The 22,081-nt window shown below is 36.3% G+C and overlaps 1 protein-coding gene and 1 long non-coding RNA gene across 6 annotated transcripts in view; one reads left to right on the top strand and one right to left on the bottom strand.

Moving 5' to 3' along the window:
* Positions 1-22,081, bottom strand: part of kcnip3a (Kv channel interacting protein 3a, calsenilin) — a 73,280-nt gene that overhangs the window by 10,245 nt on the left and 40,954 nt on the right. Inside the window, exon 1 of one of the 4 annotated variants that reach the window (XM_055168964.2) lies at positions 19,145-19,266. The exons of 2 other annotated variants lie outside the window; for them this stretch is intronic. In XM_055168964.2, coding sequence (XP_055024939.1) covers positions 19,145-19,250 — 106 coding nt within the window. In that variant the 5' untranslated portion in view covers positions 19,251-19,266. Of the gene's footprint in view, positions 1-7,626; positions 9,190-19,144; positions 19,267-22,081 lie in introns of those variants that run through there. One more of the 4 variants, XM_055168965.2, reaches the window with a different exon arrangement.
* On the top strand, positions 13,468-16,920 carry LOC129414849 (uncharacterized). 2 transcript variants are annotated; one of them, XR_008634577.2, is made up of 4 exons: positions 13,468-13,848; positions 14,102-14,176; positions 15,630-15,737; positions 15,843-16,920. It is a non-coding gene; the product is annotated as an uncharacterized lncRNA (long non-coding RNA). The 2 variants fall into 2 exon arrangements; XR_008634576.2 differs by having other exon boundaries at positions 15,840-16,920.

Raw genomic sequence — 22,081 nt, 5'->3', positions numbered from 1 at the left:
TTCGCGATTCATGCAGAATCTCAAAAACAAAATAACACAACATCTGCGGCTGCAAGCAATTAACTTACAGACTGGAACAACGCAAATATCAAAGAGGCTTGTGTTTGTAGTGCTCACTTCATTTGAGGTAAGTCAGTCATCATTTTTCAGCCCTGTTAGATTAAATTACAAAGCCCGGATGTCATGAACAGCCTGACCCCACGCCGCGCGCGCACCCGACAGTCACCCAATGTCCACAAACCCCGAAGGGGTCCATAGAGCCATTTCTACATGCCCATACAACAAAAATCCTATACCACATTTAAATTTACCCCACATTTGACATGTGTGCAAGGTTTATGACTTTTAAGCTTGTTTAGGCCCTCAAAAATGTGATTCATTTTGCCAGGCTGCCACGGACACACACCGTAACGAAACGTCAAGGTCGTCACCATTTAACATCACAAAAGGCCTTAAGATTAGACTTACCAAATATGATGTTGATATGGTTAAATCTTTAAGAGCAGCAAGTCACAGCGTAAAACATAGTATTTCCTGCTGCCTCTAGATGTCGCGATCACGTTAACTGAATATTTCCATGTTGATGTTTTCAGGCCAGGACCCTTATCAAACATGTTAGGTCTGGGGCAGGTTGGACATTGTATGCCTGAATTACAACAGCTTCATGTTTCATTGCAAAACATCACACTTTGTCACACTAGTCATTTCTACACACCCACTTCTTACACCTATACCACATGTACATTTTCATCACTTCTGATGTGTGTGCAAAGTTGCATGAGTTTTCAAGCATGTTTAGGCCCTCAAAAATGCTATGTTATGGTCAGTTCTTTAAAACAAGGAATTTACATGCAGATCAACATTCATGATGAGAAATGTTGGAAAACTGGACTGAAGCAGTTATCAGGGAATGATAAATGAGATGCAGAAACAATGGCGCAAGGGGCGTGCCGTAGTAAGGACGTGACATGGCAAATGTGAAGTTATGGTTCAGGTCTTTAAAATGAGGGATTACATGCAGATTAACATTCACATGCAGATTAAATGTGGGCAAACTGGACTGAAGCAGATATCAGGTAACTTGTCACTCTCCGCGCTGAAGTGGAGATCATTCTGCAGCATAAAAGAATATCGCATCACACACTCATATGAGCTCATAATAAACAAAAATGCCTGCGCGTCATCGCATCAAGATATATGTTATTATTTACTGTTGTTTACTAGGTTACCAATACCATCCCCATTCGCTTGAACAACTTAAAGGCGGAGTCCACGATGTTTGAAAAACGCTTTGGAAAAGGAGACGGGCCGACTACCAAAACACACTTATAGCCAATCAGCAGTAAGGAGCATGCCTACTAACCGACATCCTTGCCGGGTTGCGTATATGTGGGGCGGGTCTATCAACAGAAGGTCCAGATTCTATTGGGATAGGGGCGTGTTTGTTTAGGTGATTTCAAATATCAACATTGGCTTTCAAACATCGTGGACTCCGCCTTTAATGGAAACACACCTAATTCGCATACATTTGTTTTTGCAAATTTTGAAAAGTTTCGCTTCATGTTTCGATGGAAACCCTACCGAGCCCCTAAAGTGACATTAGAGCAAAAAAAAAATCTTAAGTCAAGCTTCATGTGCTCATGTGAAACCTTCATTTGCAGATTTTTTTTGAGTTTAGTTTCACGTGCGCACGCGAATCCACCGCAAAACTAAATGCGATAGCTTCACATGCGCACGCGATAGTTTCACGTGTGCACACGAAACTAAACTTTATTTAATTTTTGCTCCATGTCCCCCTAGGGGCTTCATGAAACCCAGCTAGTGATCCACATAAATCCTCATTACTTTCTACTCCAAGTGAGATCTTTTTAGATTTGTCATAGAGAAAATACATACAGAAAGCCAACCTGAACTTTTAAACCCTTAAACATGAGAAAACAAATGTAGGCAACTTTACAACAATAACTGTAACGTTTATAACAATTCAAAGTATTAACTAACACACCAATGCACTTAAGGTCCCATTTCCACGGGAGCATTTTTTCCCTGCAGCCGGCAGATATTTTAAAATCCAATGAAACGGTGAACTACAAAAAAATGTGTCCACGCTCAGCCCCTCAGAGAGTTTTTTTGTCTATGTGCCGAGAGTTGAAAAATCTTCAACTTGGAGAAGACCGGAGCATCGTACAAAGATTTATATATAAAAACAGAAGTGTCATAGCAATCAAAGCACTCAGCTGAAGTAGCGTTGGCAAGCATGCCCAGTCGACAAGCGTCTGGCATTTTCAGTCATGTTTAAAAGCTTTGGTGGAGGTCAAAGACGTTTTTATATTTACCATTAGAGTCCAAGTACAGTCCAAATGGTCCTGAACATTCACTTAATGGTTGATTTATGAGGGTCTTTTTAACAAACGGCTCTCATTACTCTCACTTTACAGTATAGAAAACTTTCCAGAGTCCTTGAACCAACGATTCAGCTTAGGCATTAGAAAAGGTATTATTTGGTAACAAGACCCCTTTAAAAAAATGTTGGGTTATTTTCAACCCAGCGTTGGTCAAAATAGGATGAGTGCAACCCCTTGTAATTTAACCTATGCTGGGTTGTTTCCACTCAAAATGCTGGATTGCTTTTAAACCATTGTTGGGTCAAATATAAATTTTTTGGGTAAACGTCTGGGCTCGTCCTCTTTTGACCCAATCCTGAGTGTAGTAGTAGTAGTAAAAAACATATTTTTTTGCCTTGTCTATTTGTCAGCCTACCCAAGACAATATTTTTCAACTTTTAAACACAACCAACATTTTAGTTTGATGTGTCATGATTCAAAACAACATTGCCCTCTGCTGGCTGGTGCTTTAGACCTGAAAGGCACTGCAGCAGACCGTTTGCACAAAACAATTGACAGCTGAAAACACGCAAGTTGAATAAATAAGGGTTGACGGATCAAATGACCCCTCATGTTACTGAAACAGAATCTTCACGTATTGACCATTATACACGCTCCCCTTCAAAAGTAATACTTCACCATCTCCGATTACATATTAGATTCACACAGCCAGAAACCCAATCACAAACCCAAAATAAACTTCACTCTTCTGAAACACAGAGCGCAGGAATAGATCTAGTAATGTTGTTAGTCTAATAATAGCATCATGGTGACGTGATCTGATGGGTGGTCTGGCTCATGGGCCGATGCTGGATTAAAGGATGTATAGATTACGCCGGGGACGCAAACCCTTCTGGATGATGAGTGTTTGGAAACTATAGGGTATTGTATTGTATTGACTCTAGTGCCTGCACACCCTTAATGTGTTCATGTGTTGTGTTTTTGTATTTGACCTTTGGTTTCTAGTCTTGGATCAAAATATTTGTGTACATTTTTCTAGCTCAGCTGGTTAAGCATTGTGTCAGCAACGCAAACTTTCGAGGTGCACACATCCTGATAGAAAAAATGTATAGATTGAACACATTTTAAGCATTACATTACATTATGCATTTGCCAGATGCTTTTATCCAAAGCAACTTATAGTGCATTACAAGGTATACATTTTTTATCAGTATGTGTGTTCCCTAAGTTTGAACCTATGAGCTAATGCATTTAGCTCAGCTATACAGGAGCGCCTGCATAAGAATCATTTAAAGAAAATCGTAATTTGAAAAAAATGCGAAGTTCGTCACAACATGTATGTAGCCCGTCATGTGTGTGGTTAGCATTTCAAAATATGTCTTCTGCGCATCTAAATATCGTGTGTGCATAATGTGTCTTGTCAAAATAAGTTCCTGCTGCAGACGCATCTAAAGGGTTTATGATAAAAGAGACGCTCGCGTTTGCCAGATACTCGCATAATCTCATGCATAATCAGAGTTTACTGTTAAGGGAGTGTCCTGCATGTATTTTGTGAACGTGAGCGTCTCTTTTATCATAAATGGTTTTGACGCGTGTGCAGCAAGCACTTATTTTGACAAAACATGTGATGCACATGGTTCACATGACGCCACAAACACATACTTTGAATTTGCGCCCCTCGGAAGAGCAGTCACAAGCCACACATTGTAAACCAGTACTGCCCCAGTGACAGCTAGAGACCATTTTTTTCCAACAGTGTAGTATTTATGCTCTGGTAGCTTCAAGTAATTAAAAACAACAATGCCATTAAAATGTATAAAAGCAACCTAAAGTGTATTTAAACTTTACAACAGCACATTCTCTGGTAACCGAACAAATTAGCCTACTTTGGCATTGTTAGCAGAATGTTTTAAAAGTTGTTCTATACAGGTACACTAAACAATATTTGACCAAATACATGTTTATGACATAAAATCAGAAAACAAAAGGCTTGAACAGTGGAGCAAATATCCAATGTCAAGCAAAATCAGAAATAAAGTCCACCTCTTAAGAAAAATGGTTCTTCAAAGGTTCTGAAACGATGGTAAAGGTTCTGAACCATAGCTTAATGAAGAACCCTTTTTTGCTGAAATGGTTCTTTGTCTTAGCAAAAGGTTTTTTAAATCCTGCCTTTTTTATTTTAAATTTAGTCTGTTAATTTCAAGCTGCCTCCTAATTAGTTTCACCTGAATCATCAGTCCTGCTGAACCATCTGCAGACTAACACCACAAACATGTGAGAAAGTAAAATAATCATCATTTACTATTAAAAACATTTTGAAAATTGAAGTTTTGTGTGTTCTAATAGACCCCTTCAAGGTTTGCAAACATTGAATGACCATCAGGCGCGCGCGCAGCACGGGGTCAAACTGATCATACCATTTAGGCTTTCTAGTTTAATCTAACAGGGCTAAAAAATAAAAAAATTGCTTGCAGCTACAGACGCTGCATTTTTTGTCTCTGAGATCCTGCAGGAATCCCGAAAAACCCAACGGCAGACCTGGCGCGATTCTCAAAGCCCACCACACAGGCAGGCACCCCTGACGACACCGAACAATACGCACCTCAATCTGTAATGACTTTTCTGAACCCAACATGCGCAGTGGGAACCGCCTGTGACGTGAACTGTGAAGGGGTCCATTGAACTTTATTTCTTTTATAACAGGTAAGCTATACTATAAACTTCATTCCCTTTACAACAGGTAAGCTTCATACTGTTTTAAATGATATATTTAGGGAACTCTGCTTTAAGACTTAGGATTTGTTATGTGTTAAAAAGCATATACATGTATATTAAACATTAAGTTTATTAAACTTAATATCAAAAGAATGTGGTACAACATGTGTTTAGTTTTTTTATTGATATTTCAGAGTTTTTGTATGTGATGTAATCTTGCTGTGAGTGAAGGCAGTGCATATGACCGCTTGATATGAGAGACACATCCTGTTTTTAAAGGTGATGTTTGCATGTTTCTTTAAAATGCTGACATTAAAATAATAATAGTTATTTACTGTTTAAACATTTTGGAAATTGTGTGTGTCTTCTTGTGGCACAATTACTTGTAATAGCAGAATTACTTACTATTTTTGTCTTACTTACTATTTTTGACTATCTGTTGTAGGTGAATCGTGAGTGAAGCTCTAAAAAGTTGGATAGCTGCCGGTCGGCTATTGGGTTGATAACAGTGGTTTATGTGAATTCAGTGAGACAATCACGGGTAAGAGAGACGTCAGGAAAATTTATAAATAAATCTTTTATCAAGCATTCACCTAATTTACTGACAAAACAAGTAGCTTGACCAGAATCATACTAAAACTTTTGTCAAATCATGTTTTACATACAGTATGTAAGCAAACTCCAGGCTAATATTAACTTGTTTTGTCTCCATGTCTTATCCTTTCACCCATGACCCAAATCTTGTTTGGCCTGAGGCTCAACCTTGTACAGTTCACCAAATGATGACCACTGCAAGGTGATGGGAATCTGTGGTAATCGCAGCCTGTGTCTCAAGATCAACATGACAATAGCAGACCATCTCTTATCTTACTCTTATCTGACTAAATTTTTAACATCACTGCAACAAAACAAAGAACATTGGATGAGTATGTACTTTGCAATGATCCAGTAAACAAAAATGGCCTTTTTTGCTAGCTTCTACAAGCATTGACACAATCCTATTGACTTTTATTTTTACAGTTAGTAATGTTTTATTAACATCCCATTCATTTGTATTCTATGCTGTCTATCTGTTTGTGCTAAAATGTATACATCTGTAATGTCATAATACGTTAATATTCAGTGTTTATTATCATTTACATATTTTGATGTGGCATATGTCATGATTTTATTGATTTCATGTAATTGTTCTATTATAATGACTTTCTTTGCCAAATGTAATTGTTAATTTATTTAATATTGATGCACTTATTTAACATCCATATCTCATTTGAGTAGTGATTTGTTATATTTGCATAATAAGCCATATATTTATGTATATTTTAACTTAACAATATGATTTTATACACATATTTACTATTGTATGACACCTCATGTAATGAAAAAATGAAAATCTTTTTCTGATGTCTTGCTGTTCTGTTTTTAAACTGTTAAACCTTATAAAGTGCAGAGAATGAAAAAATGGATAAATAACAAAAATAACCCCCCTGACAGCTGATACATTAATGGTTCTTTATAGCACCACTGAGGTTCTACATGGCACTTTTCAAGGCAAGGTTCTATATAGAACCATCTAAAAAGAGTTCTATATAGTTCCCAAAAGGGTTCTGCTATTGTTACAAGCTGAAGAACCCTTATTTGGTACTATTTAGAACCAGTTTTCTTGTGTGAGTAAGTGTGCTGAAATGTCTGGGCAAGTATGATAAGAGCATTTTGATGGAAGTTCTGAAGTGAGGGGCGAAAAGGAAATGGACATTGCCCTTCAGGACCTGGTACATAGACCAGAACACCCATTTTTAGGTAGCCGTAAAGAAAGCTTGTTCGATACAGCATACATAATGAATGAAGGGTAATGTTAGACTGGGTTTGATTCAAAGAGTGAAAGAGGGAGTGAGAGAGGAAGGAAAAAAAGAGAGAGAGAGAAACAGATTTCTTACACCAATATCACAGTAGTTGTCGCTCTGTAAGTTTACTATATTGTAAATAGACAAAAAACTACTTAACTGTACACAACAAATCACATAAACCTCAGCATTGCTTTAACTTTTAATTCGATACTGCTAAAACTCACATGTATGTGTCATCAAGGATATTTCACACTTCTAATGTTGCTAATTACTACGCAGTACATTTTGTAGAAAATTTGTAGAACAATGTAAACATCTTAGTTCACCCACATAAACGTACACATGATCCCTGCAAGACGTAATGCTACAGGTATGTGTTCGGTTTATATCTACAGTAGAGCAAAGGGTTTTAAACAATTTATCTCCCACGAATGGAGTAAGATCCAATGACCTTCAAAACCTGCGCAGATGCTTTTAGCTCTGAAAACTACACTGGCATCATACAATAAGAACACTCAATTATTGCATATTGTTAACTATTGTAAGTGTTAGTTGATTGCATTATCTTCACATTAATGCAAACATAAGTGTAAAATCAGATTTGTTGTCTCCATCATCGGGATGCACCTGACGCAACCCCAGTCCCTCAGGCCTCATTGGTCAAGCGTATCGCTATGACAACAAAGGGGAGGACCTCGCTTCTAGAATGCTCCACTTACCTTCCAGCGACATGGGTTCCAGGATGCCGAACTGCTTGAGAACGGCCACAAATAGTACGATGACCACCCCGATGGCAAAAAGCTCCATACCCTGAATACCCATGGCTGCGTTGATTTAAGGACCTACTGGTTCTTCAAGAACTACTGTATAAGTGAGGATGACTCACTAGTGCATACTAACTAGTTACAAAGTCAATTTGCCGTAGCGCATGAAGGGGGATCTCCAAACCAAAGGTAATAATTGAAAATCGAGGTGTTTTACAATACGCCAAGCCGGTAGATGTTTGTGAACATGGCAAAAGGAATCCGGTCAAGTTACATTTATTTCGGTGACGAGAGCAGAAGTCAGTTTTTCCATGTTAGGTCATTCTTCTTGAAAGCCCGGTCGGATAAATAAAGAGCAGGATTGCGGCGCACTTACACAGTCCAGATGTGTAAAAGCCATTCCCGGGCCGCAAATGTTATTTGCGAGTGTCAACAACAGACAAGAGCCTTTAAACTGCAGGTTTCGCAATGTTCGAGATTGTTGATCCAACAGCGTAAGATGAGAGGCACCGGAGAGATTCAAGAGATCCTACGCATGATTTGGAAAAGTGTCAAAACCTCGACGTCGCAGTTACGCTCTCAAAACGATCATGTTTCACGATCCCCAAGTGCCTCTTAAATTGAATTTGACGCACATGTCCAGGTCATTCAAGTCATATTCGCTTCAATTGAATGCAGAAGTCTGTCACTGCCTTTGTCACTGCGACAGCGTTTCGAACCTGAGCAAGGCCGAGCTTGAGGCATTCGGTGGCCTCTTGTCGATTCGACCAGGTTGACGAAAATCGTCTATATTGCAGTTCCAGTGGCAGTGCTATATATAAATAAGTCCTTCGTGGAACAAAGTGGACCGTCCATTATCCAAGACCGGGTGCAAGTAAATCCAAGAATTTAAAGTCTTCTAAAATGTCTCATAAAGTCCAGTTTATCATCTTGGGAGTGGCCCGTAGATGTCTTGAAAGGCGAGAGGAATGCGGTTTGTCTTCTAATCGTCCTTCTCTGTGGTTCTGCTATCAGTCAAGCACTCTCATCTTTTCCTACTGCTTCGGATTCAGCATCAAGTGCTTCTATCTCCTCTTTCAACTTGTACTGTATACTTCACGCTCTTTTTTTCCCTCTCCCCCACCCTTTCCTTGGTTCTCTTGCCCTCTGTTGTCCTGTAATAATCTGCAGTGGGCAGTTTATCTTCACCTCTCTGTCCATTCCACCCCTCCTTCAGTATCTCTTCCTTTTTGCTCATCTACGACCACTCCATCTCTACTTTTATCCATTGCTTGCTTCCCTAGGCTCACTATACCCCTGACTGCAATGTCAGACCCCTGGTCCTCTGTCAGTTTACTGACCACAATCTCTCTCTCTCTCTCTCTCTCTTTCGCTCTCTCTCTTCCTCTCTGTCTGGGGACCTGGGGGAAAGTTACATTTCCAAACAGGGTAGAATGCAGGAGAGACGGAGAGATACTAGGGGGATCAAATTCCAGGGACGCCCTCCCTTACCGATTTCCCAGCCTCCATCCTCCCACGTATCTTTTCCATCAGAAGCATTTTCTCTTTGGCGAGCGAAACAGGGCAAGGCCTCCGCATCGAATCGGTCAGCTGGACATTAGCACAAGGGTCCTTTTTTAGTTTGTAATAAAGGAAAATAACTGACTGGTGAGGAGAACAGACAGGAGAAAGAGATGAGAAGGGAGCCATAATAGCTCAGTTAGATAAAGGGATCAATAAAGTCTTAATGGTAGCTTTAAGTCAATCAAACACAACGTGAGATCAAAAGCTTTTTGACGCCAACGTCATCCCATGTTATCGCAGACCTCAACTTCTGCTCATCATCCTAAAAGACCGAATGAGTCGAAAGAGTTTTTTAAAAGCAACGTGCCACATAAGCAACATGTTTTGAATTCATACGAACATCTGTTTCATCTAATTTCATGTAATAAAATCCTAATGTAGCAAGACATTGTTTTTTCCCTTATATGTAACCCTGTCTGTGAAATCCAGGCTAAAGTCTCATAATCTAGTTAGCAGATCTAGTTTCCCTCATTGATTTCAATCTTTGGCATCAGTTAGTCGATATTAAAAATATCAAGCTTATATTTTCAGCAGGATGATTTAGAAAGCAGTAAATCACAAAAAATGACTTAGCAGGGTTTTCACAGGCAGGGTCACATATTTTACTTTGCGTCCCATGGCTCAGTTTCAATATTACAACGCACTAAGAAGCTGTATTTATGGCTGGCGTCAGTAGAAATGCTACTGTGTATAGGAATTAATGTCGAGCTTTTAGGAGGACGGGGCAGGTTCCAGTAATGCCATTAGAAGATGAACACTTCTTAACAAGGGCCTAAAGCATGAAGCTTTTGCTGACAAGACACATCCAGACTAACATCATTTTTGAACTTCAACAGGACATTTCCAAAACCAAGGTTACATTTGAAAGGTTTTGGCACAGCTGGTTTAGAAAACTTTCATCGGCCAAGATCATAAATGCGGGCGATTTTGGAAACGCACCTTTTATGATGCAGTTTTGATTTCAATTGGAGCAAATCCATCCCCCTTCTTTTCATTTCATGTGTTAAAAGGCAGATGTTCTTCCTGAGTATTGATCTTGTGTACTCCGATTACAAATGGCAAAACTTGGATTTATCCATCAGTGCTGCAGTATCCTTTTACAGTAAACGACACTACAACAAGCACAGGGGTTAATCAAGGATTTTGGATAGGAGGGAACCCTAAGATCTGTAGATGAGATATTGTATGACACGAGAGAAGTTGTTCAGTTGTCCAAAATAATTTTCAACGATCTGCCAAAAAGAATCAATTGTATCACGAAACACCAGCAAGGTTTTGAGATTTAATTTAGGCTCTTAAAAATACAATATACTACAAATAAAGCTACAATAAAGATTATCACATGCATGCTATAAAACAGCATTGTACATGATAAAAAACAGTTATTGGATCAAAAGGTACTGAACCTTCCCTCTGGGTTGTAATTTAACCTATGCTAGGTTGTTTCAACCTAAAATACTGACTTGTTTTAACCCATTATTGGGTCAAAAATAAAATTCTAGGTTAATTTAACCCAACAGCTGGGCTTGTCCCTTTTGACCAAACGCTGGGTTGAAAATAACCCAGCACCTTTTAAAGTATAATCATAAAAAAACTAAATTAAGCTTAACTAGTTACTTTCTGACCTATAAATTACATTGGATACAAAATCAGTATAATTTAACCCCAGAAGACACATTACAACTTTATTTCTACAGAGGTGGGCTACACTAATAACTCAGTGTGTACAAACATTGCACTCTTCTCAATACATGTTCAGTAAGTTTGTGCAAACAGTAATGAAACCTGATATGAGGCAGTCGGTCCTCTATCTAATACATAAGCACTCTCAGGGCAAACACTGACTCGCTTTCTCAATCCTCAGGCTTAAGAGAAGTGCTCTCTCTCTGTCTCTTTGCCTTTAATGAGGTGTGATGGATATGTTTTGGATGACAAACATCCTGAAAACATACCGACAAAACAACAAGACATCTAAAAAAGTTTGTGAATATGAGAGGGATATTCCCATTGATTGTAAAGGATTCCACACAGGAAATGACTTGATTGAATAAGCCAGAGACAAATACACATACCTCACAGTTTGCTTACATATCAAATAACATCTCTGGGTGTTTCATTTTTATTCTAATGTTGTTTCCAATAGTCACCAAATAAAAAGATGAAAAGAAGAAAGTTAGTCGAGCTTGGAGTCTATAAAATATGCCAGAGTCTTATACAGTGTATGCATATGGGTCAGTAACAAAAATGGTTTGGCAACAGAGAAATTCAAAAATCTTTTAAAAAAACTTGTTTTAAAAGCATGCATCAGGTTTATTTCAATGCACATAGTGTATTTATGTTCATTTTATGCAATTACATTTGCACCATTTTTATGAAAATTAAGACTGAATGGACATGAAAATGTCAAATGGTGTAACCACCAATTGCCCCAAAGAATGAGAAAAATTAAATATTTTATCCACCTTAATGGCATGTAAGTATAATCATCAAAAAAAAAAAAAAAAAAAAAAAATTAATCATAATTTTATTAGTTATTTCTAAATGTAAATTTTAATGCGTTTTTGTAATATTTGTCCTGCCATATTTTCTAAATAATCTTTGACAAATGATGTACAAATGTATGCAAAAAATCATATTACACTAAACTAGATGATTATATTTAATTCCACATTTTTTATGAATATATTTATATTTTCTTTTTTTTTAACTAGTTACACCAACTGACACAGACTGGTTACACCACATTGACATTTTTGCCATTATCTCCCAAATATAAAATGAAATAAAACCAGAAATTTTACACTTGGTCCTCAAAAAAGAGAATGTAAGTAATCTGCAAATCTATTTAGAAATTTTAACCATTTTGCATTTAATTGAACCATACGGACACAAAATAATTATCGTCACGTCATTGTCCCATATAGAAAGTCTACACATCCCTGTTAAAATGCAGGTTTTTGTCATTTAAAAAATGAAAGATGAATCCTGTCAGAACCTGTGCCACCTTTATTGTAAAATGTCTACGTATATTCACATGAATAACAATAAGAATAATTAAGGGGTAAAAATGAAAAAAGAAGTAACCTGTTTGCATAAGTGTGCACACCCTTTAAAAAAAGTGATTGTGGCAATGTTCAGAATCAATCAATCACGTTCGGACTTAAGTTAAATATAAATTAATACATACCTGCGATTCAAATGACTAGTTAACTCTTAATAAAGTGTGACTGGTCCTAAAGGATTTTTATGACATCAGTTTGATAAAATCTAACTAAAATCGGGCTTATTCAGCAGAGCTCATTGTTGAAAAATATCAAAGGGTCACAAAACATTTCCAAGACATTGAATATACCCTGTAAGACTGTAAAGACAATAATTAACAAGTGGAGAAAATATGGCACAACAGTGTCATTACTAAGACCAGGACATCTACCTAAAATTGATGAAAAACCAGGAGAAAACTGGTAAGGGAGGCTGCCACGAGGCCTATATTAACATTAAAAAATTGCAACAATATCTGGCAAGTACTGGTTGTTCCCTTCATGTGTTTCCTGAATTCTTTATGTTTGGGAGATGAGCAATTAAAAAAAAAACAAAAAAAACATCTAAGACCAATCTAAAGGTGCTTCAACTAAGTTTAGGAGTGTGCACACCTATGCAACCTGGTTATTAAATAATATTTAATAACAATTTTTCACCCCAAAATGATTCTTATTGTTATTCATAGACTTTTTATATGCACTGGAAGTATTATAAAAACAAAAGGCCACAGATAATGGAATAATCTTAAATTAGGCCAAAGGTCTTACTAAAATATAAAAGCCTGGTATTGATTGAACATCACAACCAGAAAGTAGACCAGAAAAGATTTCACTTCAGGATTTCCTGTGCACAAACACTACAGAACAGACTGACTTTGGGTCCTACAATGCCCTCTGTTGGAAACGAAATAGGCTTTATGTCCAGCTGCACTACTTCCTGAACTTCAGCCAGCTCCTTGTTTCCTGTCTGCCATTATTGGACAAACTGATTAATCCAGGTGTGTCTGATTATTGTTGTTGTGACTACTGAGGTCAGGCACACCTGGATTAATCAGTTTGTCCAATAATGGCAGACAGGAAACAAGGAGCTGGCTGAAGTTCAAGAAGTAGTGCAGCTGGGCATAAAGCCTATTAGGAGCATCAAAGTTTGATTTCAGTCATTCATTTCACTTCAATTTCAATCATGGAAATGGACTTACTCAGTGAATATTAAAGATATCATTAGATAACATGAACATAACTGACTGTAAATACCAGGTTTTCGATGGTTGTCATCGACAGTTAGCCACTGTTGGATGCCTTATTATGGCGTGTCGTGAGCGCAAGCTGGTCGACACAACAACAAAATGACCTTGTGCGGCGCAAGCCATTAAAATCAATGGGTTTTATAGTGCAGCACACACCACATCCTGTGTAAAACCCCACATTAGCATACTATCTATATGGAGAAGTAGGCCTATAAATGTATTAATGTGTCTTGATCGTATCTCTGTTTATGAAGGTGAAAAGACACTTTGAAACCTTTTAAGCAGAAACCCGCTTTTGCCAGCACTACTCAAATTTCCAACCAAAAGTGAGTACATGAATTTTGTAGAAACATAGATTTTTGCTCAAATCTGCTAATGAACCTCTGGTTCTGAAGAATGAGTGCCAGGTCTTTATAGTTGGTCTGAATAGTTTCTTACATGTATCATTGCAAGTATCCAGAGCACTTAATAAATAAAAAAAGAAAAAGATTTATTTAACAGGATTTACTGCAGTTAAAGATGAATCGAAATTAAATTATTAATATATGTTTACATTTATTAAACTTTTTTTACAACAAGTGTTTCAGAGCACAGTGGTACCAGAGGTCTCCCTTTCGACTGCAGAGAGTAACTATCCATTACACTCCATGACAGGTATGTTTACATTAAATGTACACACACATTTGCCTTGTAAGAATATACAGGAAGACTGGTTAAGTAGTGTTTTATCACTGAAATCTGATAAAGTCCTAGAATGTTTGGGCATACCAATAAGGTGGGACGGTGGCTTAAATATTGTAATATCATGCGCAATCCAGTCATTTATAGACGGTTTCATCGTACGAACATGTGTTGGCGCGGTTACACGTTGGTCACAACAGGCTTCTTTACATAAATAAAACCTAAGCAGTTTTTAACCTCTGCCAAAATCAACATTTTCACTTAAGAGCACTTGCATTGTTATACTACATGTAAAAACATACAGTGCACTTCAAAATTAACTTAAAATAGTTTAGAACACTGGGTTACTTTTCAAGTATTTTTGCAAGAAGATCAGTTTGTTAAAGGAACAGTATGTAAGAAATTTATACAATTAATCATAAAATGGCCCTGATATGTCACTAGACATTAAGAAATCATTTTCATTTCAAATATTTATATCACTGACAACAGTGGTCTGGCCAGGATATTGTCATTTAAAAAGTGGAGTTGCAGCCCTCAACTGATGTTTATGTTGTCATGTTGTGTATTGGCCACCAGTTGTGTGATTTCAGTACCAGTTTTAGCCACAAGTTTTGTGATTGCAATATCAGTTTTGGCCACAATACTACATACTGTTCCTTTAACATTCAAACACAGAAGGCAATGTGTGATGTTTCCGTCCCACCTGCGATCGCGTTTTCAACAACAACCTGGTGATGACGGTGCAACAAGCAATTAATATTATTCATATATCATATGAATAATATCGTCATATTAGATGTATTGCCTTGAGCATACGGCACTCGCAAATTTTACAGTTTTGTCCACGTTTTCTTGAGCATCGCTGCTGCAGCAGATTTAAATGAAGCGAGGTGCACGTCAGGCTACGCACAGGCTACAGATAGCCTACACCCGTAGCTACGGCGTAGAACTTACGCACGACTATAAATCGGGCTTTACCCCAACCATTAAAGAAAACTTTATCATCAAAACATCATTCTGTTTGCCGAACCGTGGGAGGATAACGGGATGGTTCGATTTCTTTACCAAGAACCGTTACACCCCTAGGCAGCCGGCTTGTAGTTATTGTATACATTACAGTACACATTTTACACAGCAAGTTAGCTTAGTGTCGTTTTTGATATGCATTAGCTATGAAATATGAACTACGGTAATCTACTTGTTGTTTATTTTGCTTGTTATCAAAAAATAAATAAACTACTCTAAAGGGCCTTTGTTGTTATTGATTCTTAGCGTAAGTTACGTGTGTTCCACGGAAGCCGTTTGTTTATGTTGTTAATGCTGAAAGAGTCTATATAGATCAGTGGTTTGCTCTCAAGATTTTTGGAGCCCACTGTTTCCACCAATGCTAATTTTTTTCCCTTTTTATATAATTTTCCTTAAGAATGGATCACACTCATGCACATTGGCATCTGCGCTGTTTTGATGGTGGTGGCTTTGTTTTATTGTCTGTGCAACTACTCTAAAATATGCAGACAAAACCATAACAGAGGTAAATCATCTGTATATAGTATAAGTCATCGTCTGCCCAAACATAGACACAATTTTAAGCCTTTACCATGATAGCCAGACAAGTAACTTCTCTGTTATATAGCAGAAATCACACGTGAAGAATGCGCCCCATCTGATCCTCACAGCAGCACCAGAAACTCACAGGCAAGTTGAGTGATTATAATAAAGAGTCTTTAACTTTAATTACAATCAGAAAGACTTGAAGTGTGTTTGAATATTCCTGAATTAAAATGCTGTATTGTTTCAACTCATGGTTGGGTAAAATATGGACCTTCACTTGTCTGTCTGTTATGCTTTTAATTTCTAACAGTATGATTTTAAGAAGGGGGTAGCAGCATAATATGTATTAGCGGCATAAAATATCTTTTAATAGGGGAGAGCGGGGGCAAAAGTACCTTTCTTTAGAAAAACTTAATTTTAAAAGATGTTATAGACAGAGATATATTTTTTGCTGTGGTCTATAACTCACAAGTGTGGTCTATCAATACCAGGGGGAATTTTGTAAAAATGTAAAACGACTTCAGTATAATTTCACTTTAAACATAAGTAGTGAATTATTACTTTCGACCCTGCAGGGATGAAAGTAACACAACAAAACAAGATAGATTTTTTGTGTTACACTTGTTTTTATTAAATATACATGACTATGTCATTGTTAATATGTAACTGCAAACATATTTTGTAATTTATCTTTGTAAAAAATACTGAAATTACATCAAATGTTTCAAAAGCAACCAACAATACAAACTTAAATTGTTGAGAATAAAATATTTTTTTCAACAATTTAAACACTATGAAAATGAAATTAAATCAAATTAGAATAATATTAATTTTCAACATATACAACAGTATTAGCAGCGGGACAAAAGTAACAACTGTTACTTTTGTCCCGACAGGATCTCCTCACATTTAAACCCGATTTACTTTTATTTTGAAAAACTCAGAGAGGTCAAACTTCAGGATGTGTTACAGCATTAAATAACCTGTAGTTTGATCAGTACTTTAAAACATGAAACCAGAAACACAACGCGTTATAAGAACTAAATAACCACTTTAGGAATTTACTAATCATCGGGGGCCGGTTGCACCAGCTGCGCATAAGTTACAACGTAGCTTAGTTACGACGTAAATGGGCACTAAGTTACAATTTACGCACTACTAAATGTTTTTGCGTTGCACCATTAAACTTCGTTTAAACGTAACAATACGTTGTAACTAAATATTTACAGAAGCCTCTGTCCATGAATAACGATTGGAACAAGATGTCTTCATATAAATTATGAAGAGCCGCAAGTTCGTCAACGAGTTTTCAAGAACTGATTAATTTTCTGTGTATCCATCAATTAAAATAATATTTCAAATTTCTTCCTGTTGATTTTCTCCTCCATGTGTGGGATAGATATTTTCAATTTAAAGTGTAATGTTTTGAGTTCGATAACGTTTGCTTTAACGTCTTTTTTAACTTTCAGTGTAGGCGAGTCAAGAATGAGTTTGAAATTACGTACTGTTCAGACTATTGGGTTAAGAAAAATAGACGTCATTCTATGCGACAATGCATTATTTTACGGAGAACTTACGACCTACTAGCTACGTTCTGCCTTAAGATCAAATGGTGCAACCGAATAAAGTAAAGAGTTAGTTATAAACTAGCTAGTAGTTACTAAGCCTCTAATTAGGACTTTACGTCCCAGTATAAGTAAGAACTTACGAACGACTGGTGCAACCCCAGAGGCGGAACTACTTGAGTACTTTGAGTAAATTTTACAAGCATCGGTGCTTTATCAGAGTGTTTGTCTTGGGAAAAAATTTACTTTACTAAAAAATGTTCACTACATTGTATGTAAATAAAAACGTTTCATTCTAAGGTAATAAACACATAATGGTTAATTATGAAAGGTCTTTATACAGCCCTGATAATATAGTTTTGTATGTTATTTTGTATTTCTCTCAAGAGATCCTTCTAAAAATTACACACTGCACCTTTAAGTAAAAGTAAAAAAAATAGATGTTTAATGTACTTAAATATTAAATATAAACGATTAACTTGAAATTATGAAATGTAGAGGAGTATAAATGATGATAATATGCTTTGGAATGTATGTTTTCTAAGAAAAACACTGATAAAATACGAATACTTAAAAATGTACTTTTATGTAGAAAGTAAAAATAAGTAGTGTCTGCCTCTGCATGGTTGAAAACACCTTTCTGGATCCACACGTGGAAAACTGTGAGTAAATAATGCTATATTTGTCAGCTCTGTCAAGGGTTTGTGTGGTAAAGATGCTGTCATAGTTTGGAATGCAAATCTTATCAGGGCTCAGAGAAAATCGCTTTGTTACTTTCGTCCCACATTACTTGTGTCCCGGTTCTCCCCTACTGTTACTTTTGTTGCTAAAATTTTCCTACACATTTCCATACGTTACGTTGCATAATATATAATGAATACATTAGGTATTTTAAAATTTTTGTATAAAAAGGGGTTAGTGTTAGGTTTGTGGTAGGGTAAGGGTGGTAACTACATTTTGGCTGTACGTTTGCATCTTTTGTAACTGTGCACAAGTTCTAATACTGTGGTTTTTCTATTTAGACTGCACACAAGTCATTTCCCGAAGCTCTTCGAGAAAACGATAATATCCAGATGAGCGGTATATACCAGAGTCTTAACCTATCCAGTGTTAGAGACTCAGTCTACGAGAGTCTACAGCAAGAAGTTGACATGCATCTATAACAGTGTTGACATCTGCGGCATGCAAATTGATTCAGAAACAAGTCTGGATGTCATCCAATCAAATGTCTCTGAGATTTAACCCATTCAACTATGTATCTTCTGAATGTTATCGTATTAAGATAGACTAGATCAATGTATTTTAATCAAAGTGTATTATGTAGATTCTGCCAATTAGTTTTTTTTTTTTTACATCTTTTTATATTTTAGTGTCACAGACTATGTGAATAAAATATACACTGAAAACAATTTTTCATTCAATTTATTCAATTTTTTAAAGGTAAGTGGTTGCAATCAATTTATTTAAGCTACATTTAAACAAACAAACAAAAATTAAAAAAATAAAATAAAAAACTTTTGTTTAAATGTAGTTTAAATAAATTGATTGCAACCACTTACCTTAAAAAAATTGAGTAAACTGAATGAATCATTTTTTCAGTGTAGTTCTTGTAGTCTATGAATAAACCATGTTTAAAATTATGCAACAATTATGTCAAAAAGATGTTTCTGTTGTAAACTAACAATAAATTCTATCTTAAAGTTAATTAATGTATGTTAAAATTAATTTTTTTGTTATATTTAACTAAATAAATGTGGTTAATAAATAGTCACGATGGATTTAAACAAGTGCAAAATGACATATCTCAGAAAGGAAACGTTACCTGAGCGGTGATAGCGAGCTGTGGTGTGCCGACATTCAGACAAGAAGCTGGGTCGAGAGAAACGACGACGTGCTTCTAAAGAAATTGTAGCCATCACACTGCCCATTATAGACTGATATAAAGTGAGTTAACACACCACAGTGACTAACAAGAAGAGCGTGAACCATATAGTATATTAGTAATATAGAAATATCTCAGAGAAACCAGATGACAAAGATCACATAAAGCATTCTGTTTGGTGACTATGGGTCAGACACTCACTTTACAAGACAGGCACACTTCAAAGAATCAGTGCAATGATGACCTTTCACTTAAAACACAACACACACGCGCACTCTCTGTCCTGCTGTTTGTTTGAAATATGTTTCTCTTTTTTGTCTTACCGAATTCACATTAAAAAGATGAAATGTGAATAAAAAAATATGAAGAAAACAGATGAGTTTGCAAAGACTAAAGACCAAAGGATTTTCAAAGAAACTAGATTATAAATAAATGAGGCACTAAGGTTTAAGGTTTTAGCGGTCATTTCTCTTCCGAGTAGCACAAATTCCAAATATATGTTCGGAGTGTCATGTGTGTTGCTCGTCATGTCAAAATATGTGTTTGTTGCGTCATGTGAACCATGTGCATCATGTGTCTTGTCAAAATACGTGCCTGCTGCACACGCGTCAAAAGGATTTATGATAAAACAGACTCACAATCACACTCAAAAAAATGAACTTGGTTGGAGTCAGTTTTACTAAATAATTTCTTGTTCACTTTACTTAACAAACAAAAGTAACGGCATATGATTAATTTAACTTAGTAATTTCAACAAAAGACTGTGTCTTGTCAGCCTTACTTCAAAATTATTTGTTCAGCCAATATAACATTGTTGCGTAAAAGTAACAGATTTATAAAACCAATACAGACTTGCATCTCATTGGCTGATGATGCTGCAGTGTATTATGGGTAAATTGTTGTTCTGGCAGAATTGTTGTACCCTCTTGCAGAAGTGTAGCACGATTAGAATACCTGAGTAATAAGTGGCCAAGTATAAGTTATTTAACTTGTTCTGATATATTTTAGAACAAAACAAACCAACAAACGGTTTGAAATGTTACATTGCATTTCAAATATGTTTGTGATATGTTTGATAAACTGTAATTAAATAAAGGTTGTATTGAGCAGCTGCCCTCTGATTGATTGATTCGTTGTTATGGAGTTATTTTTAATTTTGTTTTCATCAATTAAATGTTTCACAATAGTGACTTTACTGGGATTTCTTTAGTCCATGCAACATTTAAATTGTCAATTTTACACAAACATTTTAGTAATTACAACTTACATTTTATTTGTTGACATTACTTAACAAAGCTATGTGGAACCCACTTGACGAAGTTTTTTTAAGTAAATCCAACTTTTTATTTTTTTGAGTGCACAAAATACTCGCAAGACACTGACTTAAACTCTGATTACACATGAGATTAAGCAAGTATCTGGAAAACGCAAGCGTCTCTTTTATCATAAATCCCTTAGAAGAGTCTGTAGCAGGCTCGTATTTTGACATCACGCGTGATGCACATGGTTCATATGACACAACGAACACATATTTGTACATGACGAGCCACACACATGACTGCTAAATACATGTTGTGAAATAAAAAGCCACCGACTGTCACTGAGTTTAAGTACGCTCTAAAAAATTATTGGTCATTTTCAACCCAACGTTGGGTCAAAAGGGACATATCTGTCTGTTGGGTTAACACTCTGGGGGTGACGGGGGCACTCTTCTTTTTTTAGTCACTGCGCAAAGAGACTTACAGTAGATTACTCTGCTGATTTTAGACAGACAGATATGATTTATACATCATTTAAAATGTTAAAGTGTCTAGTTTCTTGTGTCCACTCCTGATAAAAACCAAATGTTGTTCTTTTAGCAAAACTAAGAAAATAAACATGATGCATGTTCTGTTCTCTTTTCCTCAGTGAAGTCCTTTCAAAAACGCTTCTGAAAAATAAACTATCACTTAGCGAATCTCTATCTATCTATCTATCTATCTATCTATCTATCTATCTATCTATCTATCTATCTATCTATCTATCTCTATCTATATCTATCTCTCTCTCTCTCTCTCTCTCTATATATATATATATATATATATATATATATATATATATATATATATATATATATATATATGAAATATATGGTAATACAAATTGCATTTAGCAAACAACATGGTTGCTATATGTAGTAACCATGGTTTCTATAAGGCATACTTGTGAAATTATAACAAAATATTTCACTAGAGAGAGAGAGAGAGAGAGAGAGAGAGTGTGTGTGTGTGTGTGTGTGTGTGTGTGTGTGTGTGTGTGTGTGTGTGTGTGTGTGTGTGTGTGTGTGTGTGTGGATATATAGGTTGTTTATAGGGGTATAGAGATATGCCTTGACCCTTATTTGTTTGGATTATATTTTTTGCTATAATTTAAATTAACCACAAACAAAAAAATACATTTCTTTCTTTGAGTTTGAAGAGGAAAAAACATATATAAGTCGCACTGGACTATACGTTATTCTACTATACTGGAAAACGATTTCACAAAATCCAAGCCAAAGAACAGACATTTAATCTAGAAAGGCAAGTTATTCTAGAAATTAACTAAACAATAGCACAGAACAGCAGACTGAATATGTGTCTGTAAGTTAAGTAAGCAATAAGGTACGAGAGGCTGTGCTGTATCGTGAATAAGTAACGGCTGAAGGGCGTTGTTAGGCACGACGCGAAGCGGAGTGCCTGCAACCCCTTCGGCCGTTGCTTGTTCACGATACGGCGCTTGCCTCGAGTGCCTTATTGCTTTTATGGAACGGTTACCACACAATATTAAAGTAAAAAAAAATATTAGTGCAACTTTCATGAAGTTAAATCAATAAAAGCATTCCTTCCGCTAGAAAAA

Source organism: Misgurnus anguillicaudatus, chromosome 5 (genome assembly GCF_027580225.2).
Source record: "Misgurnus anguillicaudatus chromosome 5, ASM2758022v2, whole genome shotgun sequence".
Taxonomy (NCBI): Eukaryota; Metazoa; Chordata; class Actinopteri; order Cypriniformes; family Cobitidae; genus Misgurnus; species Misgurnus anguillicaudatus.
The sequence above is the reverse complement of the archived record's forward strand: the minus strand, read 5'-3'. Positions and strand labels throughout refer to the sequence as shown.